The 26,848-nt window shown below is 43.8% G+C and overlaps 5 protein-coding genes across 11 annotated transcripts in view; 2 read left to right on the top strand and 3 right to left on the bottom strand.

The window, feature by feature from the left end:
* Positions 1-8,253, bottom strand: part of LOC139774219 (uncharacterized) — a 30,093-nt gene extending 21,840 nt beyond the window's left edge. Inside the window, exon 1 of the mRNA XM_071709301.1 lies at positions 7,659-8,253. Within this exon, the coding sequence (XP_071565402.1) occupies positions 7,659-7,713 (55 nt within the window). The 5' untranslated portion in view covers positions 7,714-8,253. The remainder of the gene's footprint in view (positions 1-7,658) is intronic.
* Positions 8,254-9,036: 783 nt separating this feature from the next.
* LOC139774213 (aladin) lies at positions 9,037-12,027 on the top strand. Of its 4 annotated transcripts, none has more exons than XM_071709291.1 (7): positions 9,037-9,276; positions 9,725-10,131; positions 10,217-10,334; positions 10,409-10,708; positions 10,879-11,048; positions 11,124-11,454; positions 11,601-12,027. In XM_071709291.1, exons 2-7 carry the CDS (start codon positions 9,773-9,775, stop codon positions 11,901-11,903), a joined length of 1,581 nt encoding a protein of 526 aa, XP_071565392.1. In that variant the 5' UTR covers positions 9,037-9,276; positions 9,725-9,772; the 3' UTR covers positions 11,904-12,027. The 4 variants fall into 4 exon arrangements, with proteins under 4 accessions (XP_071565392.1, XP_071565394.1, XP_071565393.1 ...); XM_071709293.1 differs by having other exon boundaries at positions 9,037-9,280; XM_071709292.1 differs by having other exon boundaries at positions 9,056-9,162.
* Positions 12,028-15,256: 3,229 nt separating this feature from the next.
* On the top strand, positions 15,257-21,125 carry LOC139774211 (uncharacterized). Of its 4 annotated transcripts, none has more exons than XM_071709288.1 (6): positions 15,257-15,520; positions 16,358-17,345; positions 17,696-18,057; positions 18,478-18,639; positions 18,940-19,342; positions 20,597-21,125. In XM_071709288.1, the coding sequence occupies exons 2-6, from the start codon at positions 16,445-16,447 to the stop codon at positions 20,704-20,706; spliced, it is 1,938 nt and encodes a 645-aa protein (XP_071565389.1). In that variant the 5' UTR covers positions 15,257-15,520; positions 16,358-16,444; the 3' UTR covers positions 20,707-21,125. The 4 variants fall into 4 exon arrangements, 3 of the variants coding, with proteins under 3 accessions (XP_071565389.1, XP_071565390.1, XP_071565388.1); XR_011718537.1 differs by lacking the exon at positions 15,257-15,520 and having other exon boundaries at positions 16,204-17,345; positions 20,597-20,794; positions 20,927-21,125; XM_071709289.1 differs by lacking the exons at positions 15,257-15,520; positions 20,597-21,125 and adding an exon at positions 19,666-20,590 and having other exon boundaries at positions 16,193-17,345.
* Positions 21,042-24,102, bottom strand: Gilt1 (Gamma-interferon-inducible lysosomal thiol reductase 1). The gene is made up of 5 exons (XM_071709296.1): positions 23,946-24,102; positions 23,145-23,318; positions 22,384-22,581; positions 21,390-21,545; positions 21,042-21,302 (listed from the first exon to the last, which is right to left on the bottom strand). Exons 1-5 carry the CDS (start codon positions 24,018-24,020, stop codon positions 21,195-21,197), a joined length of 711 nt encoding a protein of 236 aa, XP_071565397.1. The 5' UTR covers positions 24,021-24,102; the 3' UTR covers positions 21,042-21,194.
* Positions 24,103-24,730: 628 nt separating this feature from the next.
* Coa7 (Cytochrome c oxidase assembly factor 7) lies at positions 24,731-26,832 on the bottom strand. The gene is made up of 3 exons (XM_071709298.1): positions 26,588-26,832; positions 26,390-26,524; positions 24,731-25,537 (listed from the first exon to the last, which is right to left on the bottom strand). The coding sequence occupies exons 1-3, from the start codon at positions 26,685-26,687 to the stop codon at positions 25,068-25,070; spliced, it is 705 nt and encodes a 234-aa protein (XP_071565399.1). The 5' UTR covers positions 26,688-26,832; the 3' UTR covers positions 24,731-25,067.
* Between the last annotated feature and the right edge of the window lie 16 nt (positions 26,833-26,848).

Below are 26,848 nucleotides of genomic sequence, written 5' to 3'. Positions count from 1 at the left end.
AATTATACTCTAATTGGAAACGTGATCAACTTTATTAATCGATACCCGTGACGAGTATTCCGTGAGGTATGTTTGAATAAATAATGTGTCAAGCTCTAAAGCCTGTAAAAGCCATTTATCATAAATTCCTGCTCGAAATCAGAAATTTCATCAGGAAAATAAAAATTACGAGATTTCCCGGGGGACGGAAGACGACCGCTGTGTCCGAGATTGGCATTTCATTTACCGACGTTAGCTCGGCGAGGCATTCCATTTCCTATACGTAATACGCGGCACGACGACGATCGAGAGACGCGACGCCTAACTATTGATTTGCTCCGGTATCGAGTTGAACGGGAGTTTCCCTCTCTCGACCCTAGGAACTCGCAATGCGGCTCGTGAAGACATTTATCTCATCTTTTACAATGCAAACTTTTACGAGGTGCGCGGATATTCCGAGTCACTATTGTTTTTAATGCGTGGTCACGCTGAGAGAGCGCGACAAATTTAGAACTCGCTGGATATTATTCAGAAATACGCGAAGCTGTATGAAAGCTCGTGCATGGTAAATAGACAAAAATAAAACGCGGCGAACTTTAATGTAACATAAATGGAAAAAGCAGATATACAATTATGGGAAAGTTTACTACAGCTAAGTAGAATTCTGTTACAAAAACAGAGGATAAACTTTATTATATGATGTATATATATGTTATACGTAGTTTGATAGCTGTAATTCTCATTTGACATCTCGCGGTTAATGGTGCTCGATGTATTCATGGTTCCGAGGTAGGATGATGACAACAAAGTGACAAGTTTCGGAAGTGATAGATTGCCCAAAATTATACGCTATGTCGCTCTTCGTATTCTGCGATCTGCAGACACGACACCGGAGAAATACATCGAGGACGTTCGTCAGTTCAATTAATTTAATTAGTCATGACATGCAATCCAAGATCATTGAGGAGCCAGCCGCGCCTCCGTCATTGCGCGTATGTACTGACGACGTTATTAATTTCCGTACAGAAATTCCTGCGAACTAAATATGCCATGTTTGACCGCGAAAGTAATTCCCAACGATTCACGAATGACGAACTTTTCGCGATAACGCAGAATAAAATAGGAACAATGCTTCGAGGATACAGAAATGCCGTGAACTTCATTTTAATTGAGAATTGCATGCAATGAAACACAAGTTCATTGAGAGCCGTGTTCTACAATCGATTGAAAGATTGCATTGTAGCTGCAATGTTAAGTACCTTAACTCATTACGCTCCACTGTCTAAATATTCATGCAATAAACTGGCAACCTTCCAGATCTTATAAGTCTGTGTAGTATTAATATAACTTTCGCTAAATTCTTCAATTGACTTCTTGGACGTGCTTTCTCTTCAGTTACAATGGTTCTTTGATCTTTATTCGCTAGAACAGAGTATTATTGAAAGTAAATCAAGTTGTGCGTGCATTGCATATAATATTTTATCGGTGTTAATTTAGAACATACGATTCGCAATTAGATATGTGTGTGTGATGACTGTTATATACTTCTTTTTAAACGCAACGATATATATACATATATAAAATATAAGTAAAATATTGTAAAATATAAGAAAATATATTTATAACACGATTCCAGAGATAATCATTGCCTCGATTTAGCTTCGATATCGTATAAATTTTAATCTAATCACAGTCTGCTCGACTAGGCTTACTGTACTGATAAGACTCATTTTCAATTTGTGGCACATCGATACGAGAAATCAGAAGCCACTACTAGATATTGAAAAAAATATTAAATTCTATTTTTAATTTGTTACATAATCAAACGTAGAAGTCAACAATAAATATTGCCGTATTTTTTATTTGCGTTTTTTATTTTCCGTATATGTATATCTCATTTTCAAAGATAATTTATCCAAAGTAAAAAATAACAAATATAAAACGTTAGTTTGTTTAAAATTAATAAATTGTTTAACGCAATATGAACATATGATTTCAGATATGCAAGAATTATGCAATACAATTTGTGACACACACACACTGCAACATCGTGCAACAGTAATAATTAGATTTTATCTCTCGCGGAATCGTGGTCGCGCTAACAATAAGAGTATTTTTGCGTAGTTAAAAATACCGATATTAACTTATTTCCGTCGCAGTAATGGCGGTAAAACTTACCATAGAGACGCAAAAGATTAAAACGATGGCTCCCCCGACTTATAAAACACTGCTTTCAACTATTCACTATAATTACTACATAACGCGTATATATATATATATATATATATATATATATAGTTGTCTCCCCCTACTACACGCGTTATGAAACACGGCACTATTACATTTGGCAATTGCCCCTACATCGAGACGTACAACTCATTACCGCGCTGACCTAGTGCGCTATACGAATGTGTTTGTATATTTGCCATGAATCGCGTATTGTATTGACCATGAAACGCGCGAGAAAATTTTGTTTTATAATAATAAACGCGGATCGTTAATCACAAGTACAATACTTGACGGTCCAATTAATCCTGTCGAACGTTCAAGTTATTATTTATATATTATATTATTTTTCCTAACTGAATAAAAACATAGATTCGAAGGCAATTATAAATTTGAAATATTTGAAGAGAGGAGTGAGTAATAATAAATAAAATTCGCAATTTTGATCTACGTATGCGCAATATAGTAAAAAAAATAACCGCGAAATATAAGCTTTTGTCTATAGGTATAAAGTTGCTTGCATATTATATTTATACTATATTTTTATTTTTATACTTCATACTGGTATATAATGGTGTTCGATGATTTTTTATAATCAAACCGTAATTTGACTACAGAACATTCATGAATAATCATGTAACCCGTGTCATTATGATTAGAACAATAATGCACAGATGGTTTACTTCTGACAGGTGTAATGATGAATGATACTAGCAATGAATGACATGAATGAATGGCATGAGAAATAATGGATGATATTGCAAAATAACAGACTAAAAGATAAACTCTTCAATTCGTTTAAACTGCAAAATTTGTGCCGAGGAATAGTCAGACTTTTAGGATTTTGATGACCTTTTAATAGATAAATTTTGCAAGTAGAGCAATTTATAAAAACATATATAATTTATTCATTTTTTAGGAATTAAAATAATCTCTCGACTCTGAAACTCGATATAGATTTCAATAAAACTTTTTGTAAATACTGCATATCGGATTAAAAAAACAGGCTAAGCTTACTACAAATAAAATTTAGCTTAAATAATCTTAATTATTACGCAGTTTCGAATTACAATCAAATTACAATGTAAAAAAAACAATTATTGTTCCTAATTTCTGTTAAAAAAAAAAGGTTCGCTTATATTCTCTTCTAATGCAACCGATACACAAATTTTTATTATGAAATATATTGTAGTTACTTTAAGCATCATCGCCCGGTTAATTTTTGTCCGAAATGAACACACGAGCGTTAAAGGAAACCACGAAAATCATATGCCAGATATCGTTGGGAAAATACGCGAGATAAAGAAAACGCTCTTCAGTAACCGAGTTTGCACTGATAGTACAAGCTACCGGGTCATCGGGTGGACATAGATGAAGACGTATACCAGCGGGGTCATTCGCTACAAAGATATATGCGGAAGAAAGAGACGGAGCGATTTATACTCCGTGTGCCGAGAAAGTTTTCTCGCGTTTGAAAAACCGAGACGGCGAGATGGAAAGCAAATACGCGACGAAGAAACAACGAGGAACATACGTGTTTGTGTTACTTCAATCTTTGAAGGCGATTCAATCGGAAGTCACTACGTCTCTTTCCGTTTCAGCCGGAAAGTAGCTACAATAGAAATGGCATTGTCGGAAAGTTACAAAGGGCCTGTGCCAAATCATTTTTGCTCCAAATTAATTCTCCACTCCCCGCCTCCTTCTGTTTCTTCTTCCAGTCGAAAAACAAATTTCACGCGACAATAGAAATTTTCGCCTGTCCATTTGAGCGAGCAAACATTCTCTATTTCTCCAAGAGAAATTATCTCTCTCGGTATTAACATTAATCTTGTTGCACGACGCAATAATATCTTATTTAATTTGCCACCGAGCGGACATTCTAATTATTCGCAACGCGAATTACGTGCGACAAAGCGTCTATGCATTTCTCATCGTGATATTATGTCAACATTATGTAACGCGTTTCAAAAATAGGATGCATGTGGATGCATGTGCTTATGTTTAAGCATTAGTTTCGACAGATGGTTTTTGCGAATACTTCCATGAAGAGTACTCATGCCGGCACACTTCATTACGTGTCACGGCGGGTCATTTATCTTCTCGCAAGTATTCATTTGTCGCGACATATTCCGAGATTGCTCGCAGAGTGCTTGATCGCATCTTTCGTGTGTAAAAAAATTAATTTCTCTACGTACGGACTTTAACGTATAGACTAAAAGGAATTTGTGTTTGTTACAATCGTAGAAGAGCGAGGGGACGACCTAAATCACTCGGGAATAAAAAGGTTCGCGTTGTAAAGTGCGTGTAAGCCCCTTGCACAATAGGCGATAGCGATAGCGATAGCGACAGCGACAAAGTTGCCAACAAAGGTATAGCTTTGTCGTAAATGTCTCACTATCACTGTTACGTCGTAAATGTCTCACTATCAAAATTGCGTTTCTTCGTCACGTAATCTTTATGAAGTTGATATACGATCAGTCACAGGTCCATATACTCGTCTAGCGGTATACGTAAGAAAAATCGGAGTAAACCGAGAGAACGCGTACACCGTCGTAGGACTGTTTATATTTACGTATAGACGCACAACTTCTTTGAATTTGTTCACGTGCTCGCGGTCTATAGGTCTAAGAAAAATCGAAGGAAAAAGAAATGTAAATATGTTCACCGCACAAAAATGAATAACAAATTGACAGAGAGTGCCCGAGCCTTTGCCATTGACCAGAAATTCTTTATCTCCTTTATCTCCAATATGCGCGCTTTTTGTCTTGAATATTACGTATCTCGATTACCATATACGCTTTTAAATAAAATCGAAATCACCGCGAGAGGGAAACTGGCGGAACTACTATTTAGTATCAGTTATGAAGACAAAATACGTACATAAAATAAGTGTTCTCTTTTTTCTCTCTTAAATATATTCCGCGCGATTAATAGAACGGAAAATCGAAGTACGTCTCAGCAGTGACCAGCCAAGGATACTTAAGCCGGCAAGTAGAGTAAACACCGCCTTGGCTCTTCGTCCTAAGGAAAGAAACGTCCAGGCACGAGAGAAGGAAGGTCGCGCGGCGCGTCGTAGAGCCAATCTTTCGCGCGCGGTACGCCTGAGCCCTAAGCGGGTAAGTAGGTACGACAACGCGGAGGAGGAAAGAGTTAGGTAGAGGGTGGGCTCGGATCGATGCATCGGCGGCGCGAGTCGGAGTAGCATGCTTCTCCCCGTAAAGCTTGCGCCGGACTATGCACGACTCGCAGCTTTGCTATTCCTACGAAATTCATATAAATGGGCAAATTCGAGCTCGCAGGCGTTTGTTGCTTACCGATAGTGTCGTGATTCGCCAGCGAAATGGTTTTCAACGAGGTCAAAGGGCGCGAATCGATCGATTCGTGTGTGGCGCTGCTTTAGCGACAAGATTCATATTTACTTTTACGTATAATGAAAAGCCCATTACGGTGATTAAACTATAATCGACTGGAAAATTAGATTAATTATTATGATGGACTTTTTCATTATGGTAATTAATCTAATCGAACTTGCCATGGAATCCGAGGGAATACACGATCGCAAATTACAAATTGCGAATGGTGAAGGGTACATCTACTTTGGTAAACGGTGAGTTTCCGGGTTACGGCAAATGTATCGAATTTCCCCTGAAAAGTTCGGGTAGCGGGTAGCTCCTCGACGAATTCCCTCAGTCATCGTGTAAAGAATTTCGAAAAGAAGAATTTTAGTTTTCGCTGGAAAATGACTCGAGCTCTTTTCTCGCTCGAAGAGCTCCGGAGATCGCTGTGATTAAAGTCCCGGAGATCTTAGCAGCGGGATGGACAAATTGGATAACTTAAGACGAATGACTCGCGTCGAATCTCCTCGAAAAGCTCCGGCTCTTCGCGCGAGATCGGGAGATAGACACTTCCATTACAGTTAAATACGTACGCGACTAATTTGTAAGTCGCGCAAATTCGGAGTCTTTCTTCTTCATTTTCGGAAATAGAAAGATCAGTTGTCGATAACGATCAACGACTCGAGTGCCTCGCGTCGAGTTTCTCCAAAAAAAAAAAAAAAAGCCTTCAGCTTCGCGTTAGAAATCGGAGGGACACTTCTATTGTTACGGCTAGAAACTAATTCTGTCAATGTTGATTAAACTCTCGCGCTACGATTTAACTGATTCTCCGTTCATTCTCTTTCTATCCGAATTGTGCTACCCGCTATAATGTAGACAACGATAGATAGACCACCCACTCGACTGCTAATTACTAACCAACGCTGATAAAATCCAGTCTTGCAAATATATGCAAACAAAGAGCGAGTTTAAACTCCTCACTTATTTCGTGAAAGATAAGTCTTCGATTATAGGAACATGCGTATAACAAGTCCTCGTTTCAGAGAATGTGGCTTTCGCGAGTCAAAGTCCGGTTTTAGCACGAATTCGCGTTGCTTCTTCGAAAAGCTTTCATCTCTCGCGAGAAATCAGAGGATACAGTCCTGCGATCAGAAACGTACTCGAACGAATCTTTTATCCAGAGATGAGATGCTCTCGCGAGTTGAAGATTCTCGATAGCGTCAGGTAAATTCAGCTTGATTTGCACATCGAGCAGGAGCTTCGGCCATTCGCGCAACTAGACTCTACTAGACTAACATAGGCTAACAAACGCGTTGTCACGATCGGGAAACGTACGCGAGTCGCGTAATACAGAGTCCTCGTTTCTCGTTCTAGAGACCAGCGTCCTTGTTTGTTATTCTACAGCCGCGACGTTCATTTTTTCTCCCCTTTTTACACGCAGATACGGCGAACGGACACGAACGGACGAAAGGGGAAAGGGGAAACGTTCGGTTTCGTAATTGCATGGCCCGCGAGAACGTCCAGCCTAGAAAGAGATCTCTCGGACGTCCTGCGTGACCGGGAAGCGACGGATTCGAGGAAGGGAAAGGGTGGCTTCCGTCGCCCTTCAAAGCCGCGCGATCGCTTCTCATCTTCTCATCTACGATCGCGGATCCACGCGACACGTTCGTGAAATTCTCGTCACGTCGCTCTCGGTTCAGCGAGTCCGTCCGTCGTCCCTGCCTTTCCCTCCCCTTCGAGAAACTCTGCTCGTCCTCGGCGGAAGAGAAACGCGCGGACGAGGGACCATCCGGAGACGATGAAGAGGAGGAAGAAGAGGGAACCCAACGAATCTTCTCGCGATAACGCGATAACGTTATATTCTCTTTCTTTCTCTCGCTCTCTGTCCCCCTCTTTCTCCCTCCCCGTCACCGACGTCTCTCTCGCGCGCGCCGTTGATCGATGACCGGTCACACGCTTCGCGGTTCCCGCGGCGCGGAATCGCCCGCTCCGCGAGGAAAATGTTACGTGAGATTACGCGCGACGCGGCCGCGGGTGAGAGAGACGGAACGGACGGATGGACGAATAGACGAGAGCGGACCGGAAACGGAGAGACGGAAACAGGCGCGGGATACTCACCACCGATGCTCAGCGTTCTCCATCGGGTCTTGCGCTTGGAACCCTTCTTGCCCATTTCTCGCGGTCGCCCGCACCACCACTACCACCACCGCCGCCGCCGCCGCCTCCTCCTCCTCCTCCGTCCGCACTCTGCGCCTCGTCCTGCGCCGCGATGATCTTCCTCGGTCGATCGTTCGTTTCTTCTTCTTCTTCTTCCTCGTCTTCCTCCCTTTTACGACATTGACGACCCTCGGCGAGTGATCGTCATCGCGCGGCGGATCCTCTCGGGCACAGTTCGCGCACTACCTCGTCGGTAGCATCGCGAGAATCGCCGTCGCTCGCTTCGCTCGCTCGCTCGTCGATCGGAGGGGGTCGAAAGGGGGGAAGGGGAGGGTTAAAAGGCTCACGGTCCTACGATCCGATCACTCGCTCGTTTCGTTCGTTCGTTCGTGATTTGTCGTCGCGGACGTGTAACGTAGAACGGCGCGGATACTACTTGCTCCCTTTCTCTCTCTTTCTCCTTTTCTCTCTCGCGAAAAGGCAAGTCTCTCGTTACGCGAACAATTCTAATATGTAATCCACGCCGCTCGAACGGCGACCGCACACTGCGGACCTCACCTCACCCCACTTCACCCCTTCCGACGGTGCTCCACCACCCACCTCGCTCCGTTCTCCCTCTCTCATTCTCTCTCTTTCTCTCTCTTCCACTCTCTTTCTCTCGTCGTGCTCCCTCCTCCGCGCCGAGCCGATAGATTGCTCCGATTGCTCCTCTCGTCCACGTTTAGCTGCACCTGGCTGCACCTTCTGCTCTCAAAGCGGGACGACCGTACGCTCGCGGCGCGGCGAGAGGGAGAGGCGGGAGCGCGCGCGCGCGCGCGCAGAAAGTGCAGATGTCTCGTAACCTGTACGCGCCGCCGCAATGCCGGCCGTTCCGATTTACGTGATTCCTCGGTAACTTCCTTTCTTACGAGCTGAGTCGAAGCTGTTCGCTAAGCGCGCCTCGCAGCCGCGTCGTGTCCTCCTCGCGATCCACGTTCGTACAAAACGTCGCGAGTCTCGAGTTCGAGCACACCGAATCGCACCGCGACTTTGCGCGGCCTCAGGAATTCGAACCGCTCTCGTCGCGCGCGGCGCGCATGCGCCCCCGTCAGCTCGCGCCGCGATTGGCCGTTGCCGTGGCGACCGGTGTAAACAACCGCGCGCCATTTTCTCCCGCTAACGGCAGTGTCGGCAGCTGATCTAGCGATTCCCGCGACTTCTCGATGTCAGATTAGGATGCCGTCCCATGCAGGACGGAATTTCGGAAAACGGAATCTCGGAATCATTCTGATTGGTTAGCCCCACGGGGCTTGTACTGTGCCCCATGGGACTAACCAATCAGAATGTTTCCGAGATTCTGTTTTCCGAAATTCCGTCCTGCATGGGACGGCACCCTTACTCAGATTCTCGTCGTCGTCGAGTCTCACGTGGTTTCACGTCTCGAGACTCTCGAGACTCCCGCCGTTTTACACGCGTGTCTGAAAAAGTATAACTTAGATCTCAACTGAATTAAACGAATTTTGCGTCGCGCAGTTCGAACTTGTGCATTGTTTCCAAGAAACATATAATAAAAACTGATGAGTGCAGCTTAGCGCCATTTGTGTGTAACGATATTGAATTTACCTTTCCCTTTTTCTTTAATCGCGTTATAAATATGATATGTAATTTATTGAAGCCAAACATGACATTCAAATTAAAATCTAACGTTAGATGTGAAGTGATAATCAATATCGGATTTAGCGAAATAAATTCACGTTAATTGATTCAGTTAATGCACTTTCGCTCGCGAAAGGTCTTTATGTCTGAAAGAAAGAAATTTTTCACGCGAACAGAGATATGTTGGAGTTATAGAGTCCTCGTCTGAGTTAATTAAACGGAGCCGGCGCGATCGAAGATAGGTTATGTGCGCCATGCGAAGTTAATGAAATATTTCAAGTTACGTTCAAAGCGCGCGATAATAAACCAGTTCATTTCGTAATAATACGTTTATGTAATTAATTGGGAAACGTAGTTAATCGTAAATAATCGTAACGTTGTTTTGCGCGCAGGTTGAACGTACAGGTTAGGTCGCGACAGCGGCTGACGGCAGAGGAAGGATGCTCCGGATCCTATCGCTCCACGACTTCGAGGGTCCCGCCTTCGGCGAGGCGGCCGTCATCGGCCTGATCGAGGGCGTCATCCATTCCTGCGCCTACGATGCCCTGCAGGACGAGATGCAACCCTTCGCCAAGTACCTGCGTGACTACCCCGAGGTGTCCGTCACGCAGGAGATCCTCGCGACCCGCGAGACCGCGCGCACGATCAGCGCCGGGGAACTGTTCCTCCCCGTTCACGACAGCGTCTTCAAAAAGATCGTCAATGTATGGAGGGAGAGAGGGTTGTCCGAGGCGATCCGCTTTGCCGCGGCCACTGATCCAGAACAGATTACGAACGTTGTGCACTGGATCGCGACGAGGTATGGCATTGCCGTATTTTTATCGTGTTCTTCGTAGATTTAATGCATCTGCGTGTCGATAACGGAAAATATATGATGATTTCAGATTGAATCGAGTATTGGATTTGATGGACAGAGGAATATATCACAGAGATGTGTTGCCGATGTCGGGAAATGGATCTGTTACCGATATCGTTGCTACACGGGACTGGAATACATCGCTGGTAGGATTATTTAGTATTCAGGAATCTACAGGCACGTTCGAAACGTTTATAAGTATTCTGAGTATTTATTATAGGTAAGGTGTCTGTCCTGGCATCCGCACTGCACTCGCCTGGCTGTGGCCATGAGGGACGATAGAATTCGTATTTTCTCGCAAGGTCTACTGGGGGTACCGGTATTGAGGCACAGTGCGCAAAAGTCAGTTTGCTGTTTGAGTTGGAGACCGCACGCCGGTCGCGAATTAGCAGTTGCTTGCTATTCCGGAGTATTAATTTGGACAATAGAATTGGGAGCAGCTAGTAATTTACTCAGCCACGCGATACTTTTGAAGCAAAGAAATCATGTACCCGTTACAAACGTCGTATGGCATCCACAAGTAACATATCACTTCATTTCTGTCAATATTCATTAAATATAATAGGAATTACACTCACAGATAGTGTTATAATATAAACTTGGGTCGAAACGTCGTGTAATTGTGAAAATTTTGGCCAATTATAGTCGATTAAATATACGCACCTTTTATAATATAAAGTTTTTTTCCAGGGTGATTTATTGGCATCTTGTTCACCAACGGATTCAAATATAATGATCTGGAATGTTTCTAAAGAAGAAGGGGTTCCTCTGAAACGTGTCGGTGGAGGTGGCATATGCTTTACATGTTGGTCGCCTTGTGGCTTGCGATTATTTTCTGCTTCATGCAGAAATATTTTTAGGTAATACCTTTACACAAATATGTAACAGAATACTGAATTAAATATGTAGTTAAAACGGCGGATATTTAATTTTAGAGTTTGGAATACTGGCGTTCCAACGCCATGGCATACAGAAAAGTGGACTGTACCCCAAGGTCGTGTAGCAACTGCATGCTTTGGTCCCAACTTAACGCTGCTCTTCGCCACTACCGGAGATCCTGCTACGATATTCTCGTTGCCGTTGCAAGATACTATATTTGACGTTAAAAAGGCTACCAATAACGATGTAAAGATAGCTATGCGTCTAATCGATTTAACGAAAGTAAATTTTTCATCGGATGATAATGATGATTATATCACGGTGGGCGGGAAAATAGTTTCTATGGAATGGGATGCAACGGGAAAATATCTTGCCATTCTTTTCCAGGTTTGTAAAAAAATATATAAATTTAGCTGCACTTTTTTATGTACTTTTCGTTTATAAAATGAAATAGATGTACGTACCAACTTTGAAGAAAGAGAAATGAATCATAGGATCTCTTGTGCTAATTTATTTCTTCTTCTCGATAACAGGACAGCCCAGTTATTGCTCTAGTGAAAACGAACTTGAGTCGTTTATCGCGGATAGTGGAAGTGCAGCCGAGCTGTCTTATCAAAGGATTTCCTGGGGAAGTGCCGAATTGCATTAACTTCTATCAAAAACGTACGTCGTGGATTTGTTTAACAATAGCTTGGAGCAGTGGACGCGTGCAGCATTTTCCGATTGTGGAAAATGAATCTAGAGTTGATACTAGCACATATTCCACGCTATTACCTCAATTTGTGAGACCGAATGGATCGTACAGTTTTGACGTCCGCGGTTACAGGCAATATTAAGTTATTATAATATAATACAGTACCAATAAGACAATAAGATAATAATAAGACATTTTTCTATCTCTATTCGTAAATGATAATATAATAATGAAATAATGATCTAATAAACTCATTTGCAAGATAATACCTCATTAATTAACTGCATTTGCGTCGCAGGCAATATAAAACTTCTCTAGACATATGTGTGTATGCGTATATAGAGCTTACGCAATTCTCGTTTGAGGGAACTTTATATACCCCTTTTACCGTCTTCGACAGAGAGAAGAGAAAAAAATGAGTGGCCCGTCGTTAGACTCTCTAATGGACTGCGCTTGTAGCGTATGGAGGAGCATAGAACACAACGCGTTCTCTTCAGTGCCTAATTATACGAAGTCACATGCAGAGCGCGCGTCTTTCTATTTTTACGTCGCTTGACCGAATGCTAAACGATTTGTCGGCACGTTGTGTATGTATGTGTGTACGTGACCCACGCTATTTTCAATACTCCGCGTATGTGAATGTGAATGACCGAGCGTGTCTCGAGTACCTAAATCGAATTGATTTAATCCGAACAATTTTTTCTTCATTTTGCCTTTTCCTTCTTTATAGAGAAAAATGAAGAGAGTTAATTTCACGCACGGTACCCGTTGTTAATGCTTTGAGAATCCAATCTGGGTGAAAAATAAGCGCCGTTAACGTATCGCGGATCGTCAATATCGCCTAAAACGTAAGCTTAACGCGTATTTTCTGATGTTTATTCATTCTTATCGGTCCTGATATGATTGCTTTTTGGAGATTACGCGTGCGGGGACGCGGGTGGACGCGGGTTGTTTTTATGCGAGGCGCGATTAAACGCGCTCAGGATGATTTTTCTCTTCTTTTTCCACTCATTCCGCTGTTATTGCATCCGTATGGAGGGATGAGAACATGATCGGTGTCCTTTTTACGGTATATTTATTTTGAGGGCGGTCTCTCTCTCTCTCTCTCTCTCTCTCTCTCTCTCTCTCTCTCTCTCTCTCTCTCTCTCTCTCTCTCTCTCTCTCTCTCTCTCTTTTTCTCGGGGTCGCGTACGCACATGCGGCGACTATGGTACGAGCGAAGCTGACAGGTGCCCGAACAAAAAAGCCAGGACCGCGAGCGGTTATAGTGTGCATGTAATGTAAGCACAGAGGGCTGGCAGACCACATGTGCCACTCTATCACTTATCTACCCGTAATATGACGTACTAACTTACCCAGAGAGATGCACCAGGACGCGTACATACGCATACTCGCATACGCGCGCTCATAATTTTCCGCGGAAGGGAGAAACACCGAGATGAAAACGGAGCTCCGAATCCCGTCCACATATTATACATATAGGAAAAAAAGAAAAACACAAAATGACATATTGTAACACACTGAAGAGGAGCGTGAGATTTAACGAAAAATTTGAAACGAAAATATTCCATTTTGGTTGTACTACATCAAAACCGGATTTCTCCCTTAGGATTTCGTACTCAGCTCGAATGTCATCGACCTGCTAACTGCTGAGAGGTCACCGCCCTGTGTGTCGTTGAAGCAACGATTGTCACTTCGGGTTCGGGGATGTTTTCTTAAGGATAGGGTTGGCTGACAGGTGAATCGTGATTCGAACGTGAGAAAGAAACGGCGCGGCCGACCTCAGTTTTCGGTCTTCGCGATCTTTCTCTTCGCGCGAATCGCGAAGAATCGAGACGATCGCGACGAGGTGAGAAGACCGAGCGAGGGTGGTCTGGTAAGATAGACGAGCGAGGAGTGAACGACTTGTCCTCATGTGGCACGCCTATGGAAGCATGTTGTTAATAAGTGACGCGTGTGTGGCAGCTGGTCTTACATTTTTTTGCCCCCGCACCCGATTCTTAGGGGCTCGAGCGACGAAAGATTGTCTCGAGCGCGCCCCCCCTCTTTCATTCTTTCCCTTCTTTTCCCTTTCGCTCGTTGCGTCCTCCTTCGTTTCTCCCTCGCTTACGCGCCGTCTTGGATACTTTTTCAAACAATTTTCGACGCCATGAATCACGTGTATCAACTTGACGCTAGCAACGCACGATCGAAAATTAATTCCTATGTCAAAGACCTGACAATTCTACATAATTTTATTTTACGTAGTCGCAGCCTTTTTGTTAGCCTAGTATATCATGAACACATCATATACACAAGATATACTAGGAAGATGTTTTGCGACCTGTCTCTTTCCATTGGGTCTCTAAGAATAGAATCCTGTTTTTACCATGTATTTTAACATATCGCTGATCTACAACAACGAATTGCCATTTTTGAGTTGTTTGCAAAAGAATGGTAAGAATTCAATACACTGAATGAAGAGCTAATATATAGCTAGATTTATTCTCCTTTTATTCCCCTACAATCAGTTATTACACCAAAATCGCATTTAAAAATATTACAAAATTTTAACGATTCAAAACATTCAAATTTATTTTCTGGAAAACTTTGTTTTTCAAGCTATGTTGTTATTGCAGCAAATAAGCGATATGTATGTGTTTCTCGATGTATCTTTTATGTATGTGCACATTCTAATTCTTCCAATGTATTACGCGACACATGAAACCGTGAGCGAAATCCTAAACTCTGGCGCGAATTATAGAATCCTTTAAAGCGGGCCCTAGGCGTCATGGGGGCGAAATCATGAATGGTTCGCGCGTGGAAGGACCGCCGACGACGTGAGGTCGCCGAACGCGCGTATTTACGCGCCTCGGCAGATGTTCGGTCGCAACCCGCGGCCCCCGGGGGTCCCCGCGAAGGGAAAACCGCGCGTACCCCCGCGACAAGTGCAGCGGCGGGTTGCGGCCTTGTACCGCGAAGAAGCGCAGGAGGGGGCTCTCGGCTGCCGCGATGCAGCCACGCGAGTGGGCGGCGCGATGTTCCCTTCTCGCCCTCCGCTTTCCAAGAAGAGGAGCATTCGATCCCGAAGGGCCACGCTCTTCATTAGAGGAGGAGGTGGTGGAGGGTGGGAGATCCCTTGATCTCTCCTCTCTCAACTTTCTGAGAGATTCCTCCGACGGAGGAGAGAGGATTGTCTCGCAGCTGATAGTCTTCGACGAGACGCGTTAACGGGTGGTGCGAAAGCGCCGGACCCCCGATTTCCCGCTTTATCGGTCCCGCGAGAAGAAACCGGTGCTGTCCTTATCCGTTCGCTGTACGGTCCTCATTTCTCGCGATCGTTATCGCGCGCGTGCCACGCAAGGAAGACAGACAGAGAGGGTGGGAGAGAAGGCTCTCGAGCGGAAAAGGCCGGCGCGATAAGCGGGCCGCCGATCATCGTGTACATGTTGATACGTTGATATCGAAGTAAGCCGTTTCTCTGACGTTATTCTCGAATTTCGCGCTATCTCCGGCTCCCGGAGGAAAGTGAGGCACAATTGGACGTCTCCCTGTACTCGCGAAGATAGTTTAAGTTTAAAGGGGGGGGGGGGACGTGCTATCCGCTAAATCGAAAAATCCGGCGGTGACTTCGACACGTTTCTAAAAAATAAGTCAGAGATTTCGTTATTGTGCTCCTACATGATCGCGCCTCCATTTCCCTCTGGTGATTACACTGGATTGAAGGGTGGTCCTCTTCGAGAGAGTTAATTTTCTAGAGATCGCGATCGAGACAAGCAGGTGAGACGTCATTTCAACTTGTGCGGCTGTCCGAAAGCGAATCGAGCAAGTCACTTCTGTCAGTCGTGATCGCGAGAGGTGCCCCTCACAACTATAGAGACGATCGCAATCGCGATTTTAGAGCCGCGAACGTACAAAAGCTGTACGTAAGTACTGAAAGTCCCATTTATGGATTTAGCCGAAGCAGATCTGTTCCGATCTCGTTTTACTTTTTTATTTTTCGGTATCCCATATAATGCGCATGGCATTAATTATTATCTGACGCACTGATAAACCGAACGCACGTTTTCCGTTTCAATCTATTTTTCCCTATTAAGTCACATGGGTCTATCGAGAATTACATAAATGCGCGCATGATTGATTATCAAGTTAGATCGTGACGCACGGAAAGAATCGCGTGACTATTCGCTTCGCGGAAGTGGAGTCGGATGAATCTTTGGCGAGGTCCATGAAGGGATTTTTAGGGTAACCCTGAGGGTGAACCGAATAACGGGGGAACATCGACACACTCGGCGCGGAACCGTTCGACAAATTCGTCAACGACGCGATCGTCGGTGGCGATCGTCGCGAATTCGTTCCATCATCGTTATCCGCTGATATTCCCGCAGGCTCTGCCGCGTTATCTCGCGTCTTACGCGATGACGAGGGAGAGCCACGTGATAATAACGCGATCGGGCACAAAGTGCACGGTGTCGGATAAGGCGCTGAAAAGCGCGTCTCGCGGCTCGCTTTCTCAATTCACGCGTGCGTCGCGCGGCGTTACAAAATCCGTGGGTTTCGCAACTTTTCGAAACGGCGTGCTGCAACTAACGCACATATCGGTATGATTGACGGCAGGCTGCCGGCGGCTACGAGCTCGGATCGACGAGGACGAGGAGGACGACGACGACGACGGAAGAAGAGGAGGCGGAGGAGGAGGAGGAGATGCACCTCGAGGATTACCACGGCGAGAGGAGCGAGGAGGACGTGCGACGGCCCGTGTCCGTTCTGGAGCAAGACGACTTCGTCGACGACGGTTCCCTGCCCGATCTGATGTCCATGACGATGGCCGGCATGGACGTCGACGTCGCCCAGTGCTGGACGACCTCGCAAGCGGACAACGTCTTCTTCTCGCCGCTGGAAACCGACGCGGACCCGCGAGATTATCTCGACTGGGACCAGGTGCCCGTTGTCTTTCAGTATCCCTCCAACGGTGGTGGGTCACCGGGTGGTAGCACCTCCAGCGAAGCAACAACGCCGATCTGGAGCAACGCGGTGACAGCGACGACGACAACGACGACGACGACGGATCATGACGAGGACAAATCGGACCGGAAGTTACCCTCAATGGGCTCGGCCTTCCCCTTCTCGCGCACATTCTGCAACACGATCTATCCGGAATTTGGAGCGGAGTCGCAGGGTGATTATCAGGATTATCCGGACTGCCAGGAGGACGTGGTGTCGTTGTTGATGAGCATTCAGAACGACGTGGCGGCGGCTCAGAGCTACAACCCTCCAGTCGCCGACGAATTCGACCTCAGTCTGATTAGGGGCGACCCGACGTCGTTGCTGAGCACCGTGGACTCATCGTCCACGAACTGTTTCGCGAGCGACGATCAGCAGGAACCGTCCCAGAGCTTCAATCCGCCGTACTACGCGGTCGGGCATCTCGTCTCCTCCCAGCAGCAGCCATCGACGATCAATCTCGCTGGTGAGCTTGTCGGTGCGATGGACAGTTTCGGTAATCAGGTGATACTACCGCGGAACGAGGGTCTGCTGCTCGGGAATGATCGACGTGCCGCCGGGTCGAAGGTCGCTGAAACCGAGAAGAACGACAAGTCTTACGGTAAGCGCCACTGTCCTCGTTTATTTTAGAGAAACTGAATCTTTCACGCTCTCATTTCGTCAGAATTTATTCGCGAGTTCTATCAGATTGATGAAAAGAGCCTGCTCGGCTAAATCAAAACGAGAATTCTCAGCATTTTTAGAATTGGACCGAAAGTCCAGGATGCTCCGAGTATTTCCGGCAATCGGCATCCGAAAGAAAGTATAATGAGCTTCCAACATTTTCAGCGCCGTTAGATATATGCCACGCGATATCCGGATATGCGGGATATGTGTGGCAATCTCCGCGCACACGCAATTTCTGTTCCAGTTGCGCGTGTTTACGTTTCGCGTGCGTACGTCACGTTGCAGATTGCGCGAGACCGGTGGACGATAGCCTCGCGTCGGCTTATCAGTGCCGCTGGATCGACTGCGGCTGTGCGTTCACGGAGCAGGAGGGCCTGGTGCGGCACATCGAGAGGCGGCACGTGGAGTCGTCCTCGGCGAGCGCGCACGGCCACGGCAGGCGGATTCAGCGGGACCGGGACAAGGAGCGAGACGGCAAGGAGACGGGAGAGAGCTTCTCCGTCGCGACGCCGGCGACGACGACGGGCCGCGAGGACGAGTTCGCCTGCCTGTGGCAAGGTTGTCCGCGCGCCCGGCCGTTCAACGCGAGATACAAGTTGCTGATCCACATGCGAGTGCACACCCAAGAAAAGCCGAACAAATGTCCGGTTAGTGTCCTGGTTCGTCCCTTCTCGGCGATTTCCAACTCCAGCGTGACTCTTACCAATAACGTGCCTTACGGTCCTTCAGTAACCCTTTTCATTATCTCATTGGTCGCTTCATCGAATCATATGTAAATATACTAAAAAAAGGAAATTCCTTTAACGGTGGAGATTCTTTGGTCAATTTGTTTTTGGTTCTATCATTTTTATTATAATTTTCTTGTCAGTCCTAAATACAACGCGTTTTTGCATCAAGTAAATAGATTCTCATAAGCAATTTAATTGAAAATTTTACGGACTGATTCTGTTTGTTCTAATTGCTCAAGTCATATCGATGTCGTTGTTTTCTATATATTCATCAAGCTTCGTTTTCTACAAAATTGTCTGCTAGCAAAATTAATTTCTTACTGTTGATGTTTATTTCAGTTTGCCGGCTGTAAGAAGGCATTTAGTCGTTTGGAAAATTTGAAGATACATCAGAGATCGCACACGGGCGAAAGGCCTTATGCGTGTCAACACAATGGATGTTCAAAGGCGTTTAGCAACAGCAGCGATCGAGCAAAACATCAGAGAACACACTATGACAGAGTACAGTGTCTTTCTTATTTCTCACACATTTAATAAATACGTAATTGACAATTTAAGTTTCTTTTCCAATATTTCTTATTAGCAGCTAATCTTTTTGGTTTAATATGATCTTATTCGATATGCTGTAGCGATATAAATTGTTATGGGACGTATTACGGCTTATTAATATCCTACAAAAATTAATATAAGCTTTATAGTATTATTATTTATAGTATAAAGCTTTATGGTATAAGTTTTGTATCTTTGATTCATAATCTTCGATAAAAAAATAATTTTGACGGTGACTTTTTCTTTTTCTAGAAACCATACGCTTGCCAGGTAATCGGCTGCGGCAAACGTTACACCGATCCATCGAGTCTTAGAAAGCACCTGAAAAATCATACGGAAAATTCAAGTACGTTGTCCAGTCTGTTATCGTCGGATAAGGTATCAACGAATAATGTGACAGCAATAGGACACAAGTTAAACTCGACGATTCCTCAGCGAGGAAGCCATGACGCGTGCATTTTTGACGTGGAAACGAATCATTCGTACAAATTGTCTAAAACTTATGTCAAAGAAGAGAACACATCGCCGAACAATACGTGCCAGCTGAATAGAATCTCCCTGAATTTTGACGGCAATCAGCAGGAATACGTGCCGATCGAATCGGTTCGTCATCTTCTGATCAATGACCTCACCAACGCACAGGACGAGAATACAGGTAATGGATATATTCAATTAATCCAACTGTTAGAGAGTGTTATATATTTCAAGTCTTTGGTACCATGAAGTCACGAACCTCGTCAGAATTTGAAGGCAAACGATTTTAATAAGTGAATACTTATTGGAATAATTTTAATTATTTTATTTTGTATGTATAATATTCTATTTCCTATTAATAGTTGTGTGCAGAATATTTTAAAAAGATCTCATGGTACTAGTTGCAAATTACATTTCGAGCATCTTTTCGGATCGATTGAAGGTATCGCTTATCGTCGTGACGACGTATGGCTTTCATATTCAGCATGATCTATATTTTTTCAGTCGACATTTTCAAATCTGGCCGATATGCGATAAGAACCACTAGAACTTGCTACTTATTATTGCTTACATTATAGTTTCTAACATATGTGTGCAAGATACGGCGTGACCTTTAACTTTTATTGGCAATCGAGTAAGACTTTGTTTTTCAGTTTACGAAATGTATTACAGTTTCTCTTTGCATAAATGGCATTTGCGAAATAGACCAATGGAATTATTTAAATCAATATCTAATCTTGGTAATTGAAGAAAGAATGTGTCCCGAGAAATCTTCGCTTAGCTGTGTTTTCTGATCTTCTATTATATAATTTCTTAGAAAAAGAGGATCATATCTATTTCTCGAAGAAATATAGGTAGCATCTTTCGCAAATATATTTGACGTGATGCGAGATGCTATTGTTTCCTTGATTCTCTTTCTTGAGTTCTACTATATTTCTAGAGGTAGGGTGCAATTCCGCAAAGATCATAAACCATCGGTTGTACATGCGTGCGTGCGTGCGTGCATCTCGCGGGCGCGTGCTGGCTTTTTCTGTCGCGGCTCGCGCATCGCGCCGATGACAGTGTTCGCGCCTGGCCGTCTATAGCTGATCTCAGAGGAGGTTCGCCGCCCGCTCCTTTATGCCTTTACCCCATACCGAGTCTTAAAATAATATTCCTTACTTTTTTGGGAGGGAAAGGAGGGCCGTACGGCGTACGCCGCGTACGGAGGACGCGCGAACGGGTGAAGGCGCGTACGCGTGACAAAACAGATGACAAAACAGATTGCCACGTGCCACGCACCCGTGCTATTTCCAAAGGAGCCCTCGCGTAAATGTAATTTCGTGAAAGTATATAAAAACGTGCGCGCGAGATGAAGCGCGTGAGAGAGAGAGAGGGAGAGTGAGAGAAAGCGAGAATGAGAGCGAAGCACCGTGACCATCGTTATTCTTTGCAGGATTCTGCGTGCCCGCGGAGGACGACGTGCCGGATTTCCACGAGCTCGACATCGAGCGACAGTTCCACGAGCTGAGCGCCCTGAACGACGCTATCTTCATCGACGGATGAGCCTCCTCGGCGGGAGAGTCCCTTCCCTGACGAAGCGAAAGACAGGATGCGATGCGTCGGTGAATGAACGAAAGAATAAACGTTCAATGTAATTTAACGTGCATCTTGATTCGATTAAGATTCGCTGTGCAATTAATCACCAATCCTGCCGATTCTTCAATTTCTATTAAAAAGAATTAATTACGTTTGCTCTTTATATAATTTACGTATTTTTTCTTAGGGAAAGAAGAAGCATGAGTGATTCACCGATCATTTACTGTCGCGTTCATCCTGCCGTCGCGATCTCACTGTTTCGTTTCTCTCTTTTTACGACTTCTTTTATACTCATTAGTCCGTTGTAATTGACAAATCGTATATATTTTTGTACATAGGTACTTATGTATATTATAGACGAACAAAATATATATCATTTATTTCGACCGAGCGATTATTCATCCCCGCACCTTCAACGCGCGACTCGGCTTTATTCCTTCTCTTCGATCTTCCTTTTAATTCTCGCTGCTGCAGACACTCGGCTTCCCCTCTGCCGTTAAATGCCGACAGATCAGTACTGGGAAGCTTCTCATCGCCTCGTCCTGATTTTCCTTCGAGTACACCTGCAAAGGCAATTATAATGACATTGGCTAAACCGACTTGGACATGTGTGTCGCGCACGAATTAACGAGATTCTGTTCTACGCTTACCTTGTTGATTACTATTGTCGGTACGAATTTCAAGGGAGGCTCGAGGGCCTCCGTTTTGTCGCCGTTCGCCGCAAGCAAATCGTCCGCCAGCGGACTCGCGATGCAGTCGTCGATCAACTTTCGCGTTTCTTCGCTCAGGCCGACATCTCGAGCGCACTAAAATTCAGTCGTTGCATTACTACGATTTATATTAAAGTTTTTTATTATTTTAACCCGACAGATGACCGTATTTATCAGCGAGAAATTTTTGCACCGTATATATTTTCATACAATAATCCCAAGGTTGAGATAATCTCTCAAAGTGTTCAAGTACATGTAAGTGTTCAAATCTAGCGGGCAGAATGGGCTAAGCGTTTCTTTATATATGATTTAATAATAATAATAAACAAATTGTTGCACCATATTCTTTTGTGATTTACGTGACGTGATATGGAAACATAAGGAGTCACGTATTGTTATACACCGATAAACATTAAATGCCGCATTACGCGTGTTATCGCGAGAATTAGTGATAACACGAGAATTATCATCTACAGAAGTCAGTTTAAGGAATAGAATTCACTTTCCCTCCACGTTTCACGTTTAATCGTTTGATTGCGTATAAAAGAAACAGCGTGAAAAATAATTCGAGCTCATTCAAAACATCGAAATGTGTTTATCAAAATTAATTCTGATTTCTCTCACACCTCTCAATATTTTATCCAATGATGAAACATCTCTTATCTCAATCTTCAAAAACACAGCATTGGTTTTTAAATTTAATTAAACACAGCCACGAGTCGACGTTTCGTCAAAATACTGCTCGGCGTGTCGCGGCACGCGATCGCGCGAATTCAACGGGAAAGTATGCCAAAAGGTCGACGTTACGAGTTAAATGTCGACTCTTACTCATCGGTGCAAGTCCTACGGAGATTAATTACACGTTACTCGGGTAATTTGCACGTTCGCCGCGGCTAGTCGCGGCCGGGAAAATTACGGAGGCGAAGCTGCCTACCTGCGGGACGGCGGTCGCCGGGTTTCCAGCGGACATTGCACAACCGACCAGACTGACCGTCAGCGGCTGCTGATTCTCGGCCGCCTCGGAGGACCGTATGGAGTGAATCGCGCAAGCCTGGGCCTTATTCCCACGGCACTCGGCGGGCCCGTGTTGACACAAGAACTGCCACGGACCGGTTTCGGTATCGCGCGTATGCTGTGTGCAGAGAGACATATACACGCCATCAATTTGCATTTAAAATCGTAAAAACTACAATATTTTCCTCGTGGCCGACGCGGACGAGACCGAGGACCACAGCGAGGGCAGTCGTTCTGCGTTTTCAAGGTCGCGTGGCTCGACGCGGGATCCTTGGATCCGATTCACTGATACCTCGACGTGACAGAAATATTTAATACAAGAGCCAGTAAACAAAAATAAATATGAGCTCTCTCTGGTGAATCAACAGATTAAGGGCCAATTTCACCAATTACGGTTAGCTTAACCGACGGTTAAAGTTAACAGGATTGACCAATAGAAATGAATCCACCCTGCTAACTTTAACCGTCGGTTAAGCTAACCGTGGTTGGTGAAATTGGCTCTAAAGACGATTAGATGTATCATGACATCGAATAGTTTAAAAATAGATGTATGTTGAAAGCAGATAAAGTACTTCCACATGTCTTCACGTGATTATCCTTGTCGAGATGCTACCGCCTCGCTGTCGTCTCATTATCGTCGCCTCAGGCCGAGGCGATAAAATCAATTATGAAGTTACTTACCGTAGCCTTACCGTAGGGTACCAACGTGATGTGAACATGACGCTTCAATTCCGGATACGACGGCAAGAGCTGATTTACGATCCATCGCATGCTATCACTGCATAACGATTCATAATAAACATCGACGTTGACCACGTTCTTATCTGATTCACCATCGGCCGACTGCCCGTTGGACTTCAACAGATTTATAAAATTATCATGTACTCTTCGTTATAAATATCAAATTCCTTCAATACTCGTTTTTCAATTCTTCTCGTCTCTTGTAAAAAAAACTCGGATTAAGAAGAATTGATAGAGACTTCTCTTCTATAGCTGTGAATACGCGATCTTCGAAAGCGGGGAGAACGGTTCAAACATTTCTGAAATTTACTCTAATTATATTCTACTCCTTTTTTCAATCGGTATGTTAAATCTCCTAATAAAGTTAAACAATTTGATTAATTAATTAAAATTAACATGGCGTTTCATTATATTTCTATATCAAGATATTGTTTAAATTCACGTTATTTGATTAAATTGTTCAGAATGCCAAGTAAAAATTACGGAGTTAGATTAAATTAGTGCAACGCCAAAAGTGTTGAAGTATAAAACAGTAAAAAATTATAAAGAATATTATTAAGACTCACACACTAAAAATAAAAAACAAATATTTCCTTTAAAAGTAGATACAAAATATTGAGAGATTCGTGAGATCAAGAGTTTGATGTTTAAATCAATTTACGAATATTGGAGATATTTGATGAAAAGACGGATATATTAATTTATCTCACGAAAAGTACCAGTTTTAAGATTCACGCTTACCAGAACGCCATGAGAGACGAGGGCGATAAAGACGGCGGCCGCCAACCGGGCGCGAGAAATCAAGTAGTATCGCATGGTCGTGCCGTTGATGAGTGAGTCAGGGAAGGCGTTTTAAACCTGCTGCGGACAATAGCCGACGGACGAACGGAGATGGACACGAGAGAGGGAGATACGAAAAGCCGCGAGTAGTGGGGAATTGAAAAAGAGAGAGTGAAACGAGACAATCGATAACGGAGGGAGAGAGAGCTCACAGCCTCATCCTTGCGATATTAGTCGAGGACATCCAGCTACGTTTGTCTCGATGCTTCAATCATAGATACAAGCTTATTAGTTTCACGATAGCTCGCTTTCAAACACGAGTGTAGAGGCTGAAGGCTTTCAACAGCTCTATGACATATGATCTTCACTTTCTACTGGAATACAGACTTAGAACAGCAAGCTTAGCTTGGTAGTGTTAAAGAATATTTTGTAGTCAAACTTGAGACAGAGATATTCAGCATTCCACTTGAAGTAACTCACTTTGTCTAGATAAAAATTCTTGTTTTTATCTTTCATACAATGGGTCTGTTTTCTATTGCTGAACTGGCTGTATTAGTTCAGAGTTTATCTTTCTTATTCCACATTAGAAGGGAAAAGATAAACTCTGAATTAATGCAGCCAGTTCAGCAATAGAAAACAGACCCAATAAACTGCGTACACACAGAATCTTTAAATACTCGAATTCATTTTCACTCAATCCGCAGAACACACATAATTAGGGATAGCGTGATTAAATGAGATAATCGTAAACAACTATATAATATATTTGTACTATAGAATAAGTTAACAATTCGTGCTATTTAAGATTAGATCGGCGCCAAGAATATGAATAATAAATTGTCGATTATAAAGAGTTATTCATATTCAATCCAATCATTCAATCATCTGCTATTATAAATATTTATCAAATTATATTAAAAATTAAAAACAAGTAATTCGTGATGATTCAGGTGCATAACGCAGTGTGATTAATTAAACACATGAAAGTTTGCATAGTCAAGCTGTTCTTTTGTTTCACAGAATTATATGAAGAAAAAAAAACGAATCTCTTAAGCAGTTTAATGCATATCGTGTAAACAAGCGTTATGGATTTACGCCTTGATGAAACTTCAATTCTGGCTGCACTCGTTTCAATTCTGCGTGTAAATCTATGGCGCGTTTCTTAAAAGTTGCGGCGAGCTCGGGATTCTTCTGCGCGCCTTCTCCGCGCGCGTGCATCTGCGACAGGTTTGCGCAGGCATACGGATTGCCGTGCTCGCAGCTCTTCAACGACAGCTTATATGCTTCTTTGTAGTTCTTTTCGATAACGTCCTCTATGCCGCCCAGATAGATACCCGATAGGTAGAAACAGGCCTTGTCCGAGTTGTACATGTCGCAGGCCTTCTTCAGGTACCTGACACCCGCCTGGACCTGAGTGGCCCTATCCTTCTCTCCAACGTCGTTCTTGGACGTTCCCAGGACACCGGCATGCAAACATCCGGACTCGTCATTGAGCTCGCAGCTTTTCGACATGTACTTGTACGCCGTCGGTAAATCCTTCTTGCAGCCTTTACCTGTGTGAATAAAAAGAACGTTATGAAGAATATATAATAGAATAATTAGACTCAGATATTCTAGCCCGATCTTATATTTAAGATTTCAAGAAGCTATAGTAGGGGTTCTCAATCTTTTCTGTCAAAAGGGTCACATTAAAATCTTTATAATGACCAGGGGTAAGTTTTATTTTTAATAATTATATACAAATAAAATATCTTTACATTATTTATTATTTACAATTCTTTTATATTATAAAAGTCCGACCAAATCGCAGAATCTAAACACAAAAATATATAATTTAATATTGACATTTTTTGGCGAGTTAGATAAAACTTCACAGAGATTGGGGACCCTTGAGCTATATCGCGTCACTAGCTAAATGGAATCTTAATATTACTTCAGATTAAATGATTTTAATAGCCATACAGTTATTTCATTGGTTTTTTAATGAGATTTTAGTATATTTAAAATTAAATTTAAAATAATCTTCAATATTAGATTGGAATACTGCCCTTTGAATAATTAAAATAGTTCTGCAATGCAAAACCAACTCTAAAATCTTACTTTTCTGCTAAAGTAAATTTCGCAAATTAGAAATAAAATGCTGTGCCAGCATTATTTCAAATATAACAAACTATCCTCCTCAAGTACAATTTTATGTATTATATGCGTTCTTAGAAAATCTGTCTATGTGAAGAATTAGGAGAGCGTTTGATTCCTCATTGCGTAACTGCATCCATTTCACGTTTCGAAGTTTGCGCCACGACGCCGATGGACATTCTCGACATCTACCGCAGGTGCCGTAACTAACATCGCGATCGTCTGCTAGAGCACCTCGTGCCGCCTCGTGCTTCTCTCTTTGAACTCACCGATCGCTTTGAAATCGCCGAATTTCGCACAGCTCCTGGCGTAGTTGTACTGATCGCAGGTCGTCTTGTACAACGACGCGGCCTTCTCCATGTCCGCGTTCACCGCCTCATAATAGTCGCCCAGCAAGTGGCACACTGTTCCCGAAGCAAAAACGTTATCTTTGAACCGGTTGAGGTTAGATTCTAAACTTGACTCACCCTCCGGCTTTTTCTCGCTGTAGCAACCGAACTGATACTCTATGTGAAGGTTCTTCAGGTACTCCTTCACGTCCTCCTCTTTCTTCAAGTCGTACGCCATCGTCTTGGTCCTCCTATCTCACGTCGTACCCGCGATCGCATAATAAGGGAGCATCCGCCATATCAGGATACCACAGGATACAGATACAGCTGCCCTCTTAAAAAAAAAACAAGAACTACGCATCTTCAGCGCCACCTGGAGCTACGATCGCGAGTGAGAGA

This window comes from Temnothorax nylanderi, unplaced genomic scaffold (genome assembly GCF_030848795.1).
Source record: "Temnothorax nylanderi isolate EJ_2023f unplaced genomic scaffold, tnyl_v1.0 TNYL_tig0076_pilon, whole genome shotgun sequence".
Taxonomy (NCBI): domain Eukaryota; kingdom Metazoa; phylum Arthropoda; class Insecta; order Hymenoptera; family Formicidae; genus Temnothorax; species Temnothorax nylanderi.
Note: the sequence above shows the minus strand (reverse complement) of the source record. Positions and strands in the feature narration are given on the sequence as shown.

Coding starts and splice junctions, on each gene's coding strand:
- LOC139774211 (XM_071709288.1), top strand. CDS start 16,445: ATGCACCTCGAGGATTACCACGGCGAGAGGAGCGAGGAGGACGTGCGA. Junction 17,346..17,695: donor GAAGAACGACAAGTCTTACG/GTAAGCGCCACT, acceptor GTCACGTTGCAG/ATTGCGCGAGACCGGTGGAC. Junction 18,640..18,939: donor AGAGAACACACTATGACAGA/GTACAGTGTCTT, acceptor TTCTTTTTCTAG/AAACCATACGCTTGCCAGGT.
- LOC139774213 (XM_071709291.1), top strand. CDS start 9,773: ATGCTCCGGATCCTATCGCTCCACGACTTCGAGGGTCCCGCCTTCGGC. Junction 10,335..10,408: donor GGGACTGGAATACATCGCTG/GTAGGATTATTT, acceptor TATTTATTATAG/GTAAGGTGTCTGTCCTGGCA. Junction 11,049..11,123: donor TCATGCAGAAATATTTTTAG/GTAATACCTTTA, acceptor ATTTAATTTTAG/AGTTTGGAATACTGGCGTTC.
- Coa7 (XM_071709298.1), bottom strand. CDS start 26,687: ATGGCGTACGACTTGAAGAAAGAGGAGGACGTGAAGGAGTACCTGAAG. Junction 26,525..26,587: donor CAGCGAGAAAAAGCCGGAGG/GTGAGTCAAGTT, acceptor CTTCGGGAACAG/TGTGCCACTTGCTGGGCGAC. Junction 25,538..26,389: donor CGGCGATTTCAAAGCGATCG/GTGAGTTCAAAG, acceptor TTATTCACACAG/GTAAAGGCTGCAAGAAGGAT.
- Gilt1 (XM_071709296.1), bottom strand. CDS start 24,020: ATGCGATACTACTTGATTTCTCGCGCCCGGTTGGCGGCCGCCGTCTTT. Junction 23,319..23,945: donor TCGTCTCTCATGGCGTTCTG/GTAAGCGTGAAT, acceptor AATCTGTTGAAG/TCCAACGGGCAGTCGGCCGA. Junction 21,546..22,383: donor CGGCGACCGCCGTCCCGCAG/GTAGGCAGCTTC, acceptor ACTGAATTTTAG/TGCGCTCGAGATGTCGGCCT.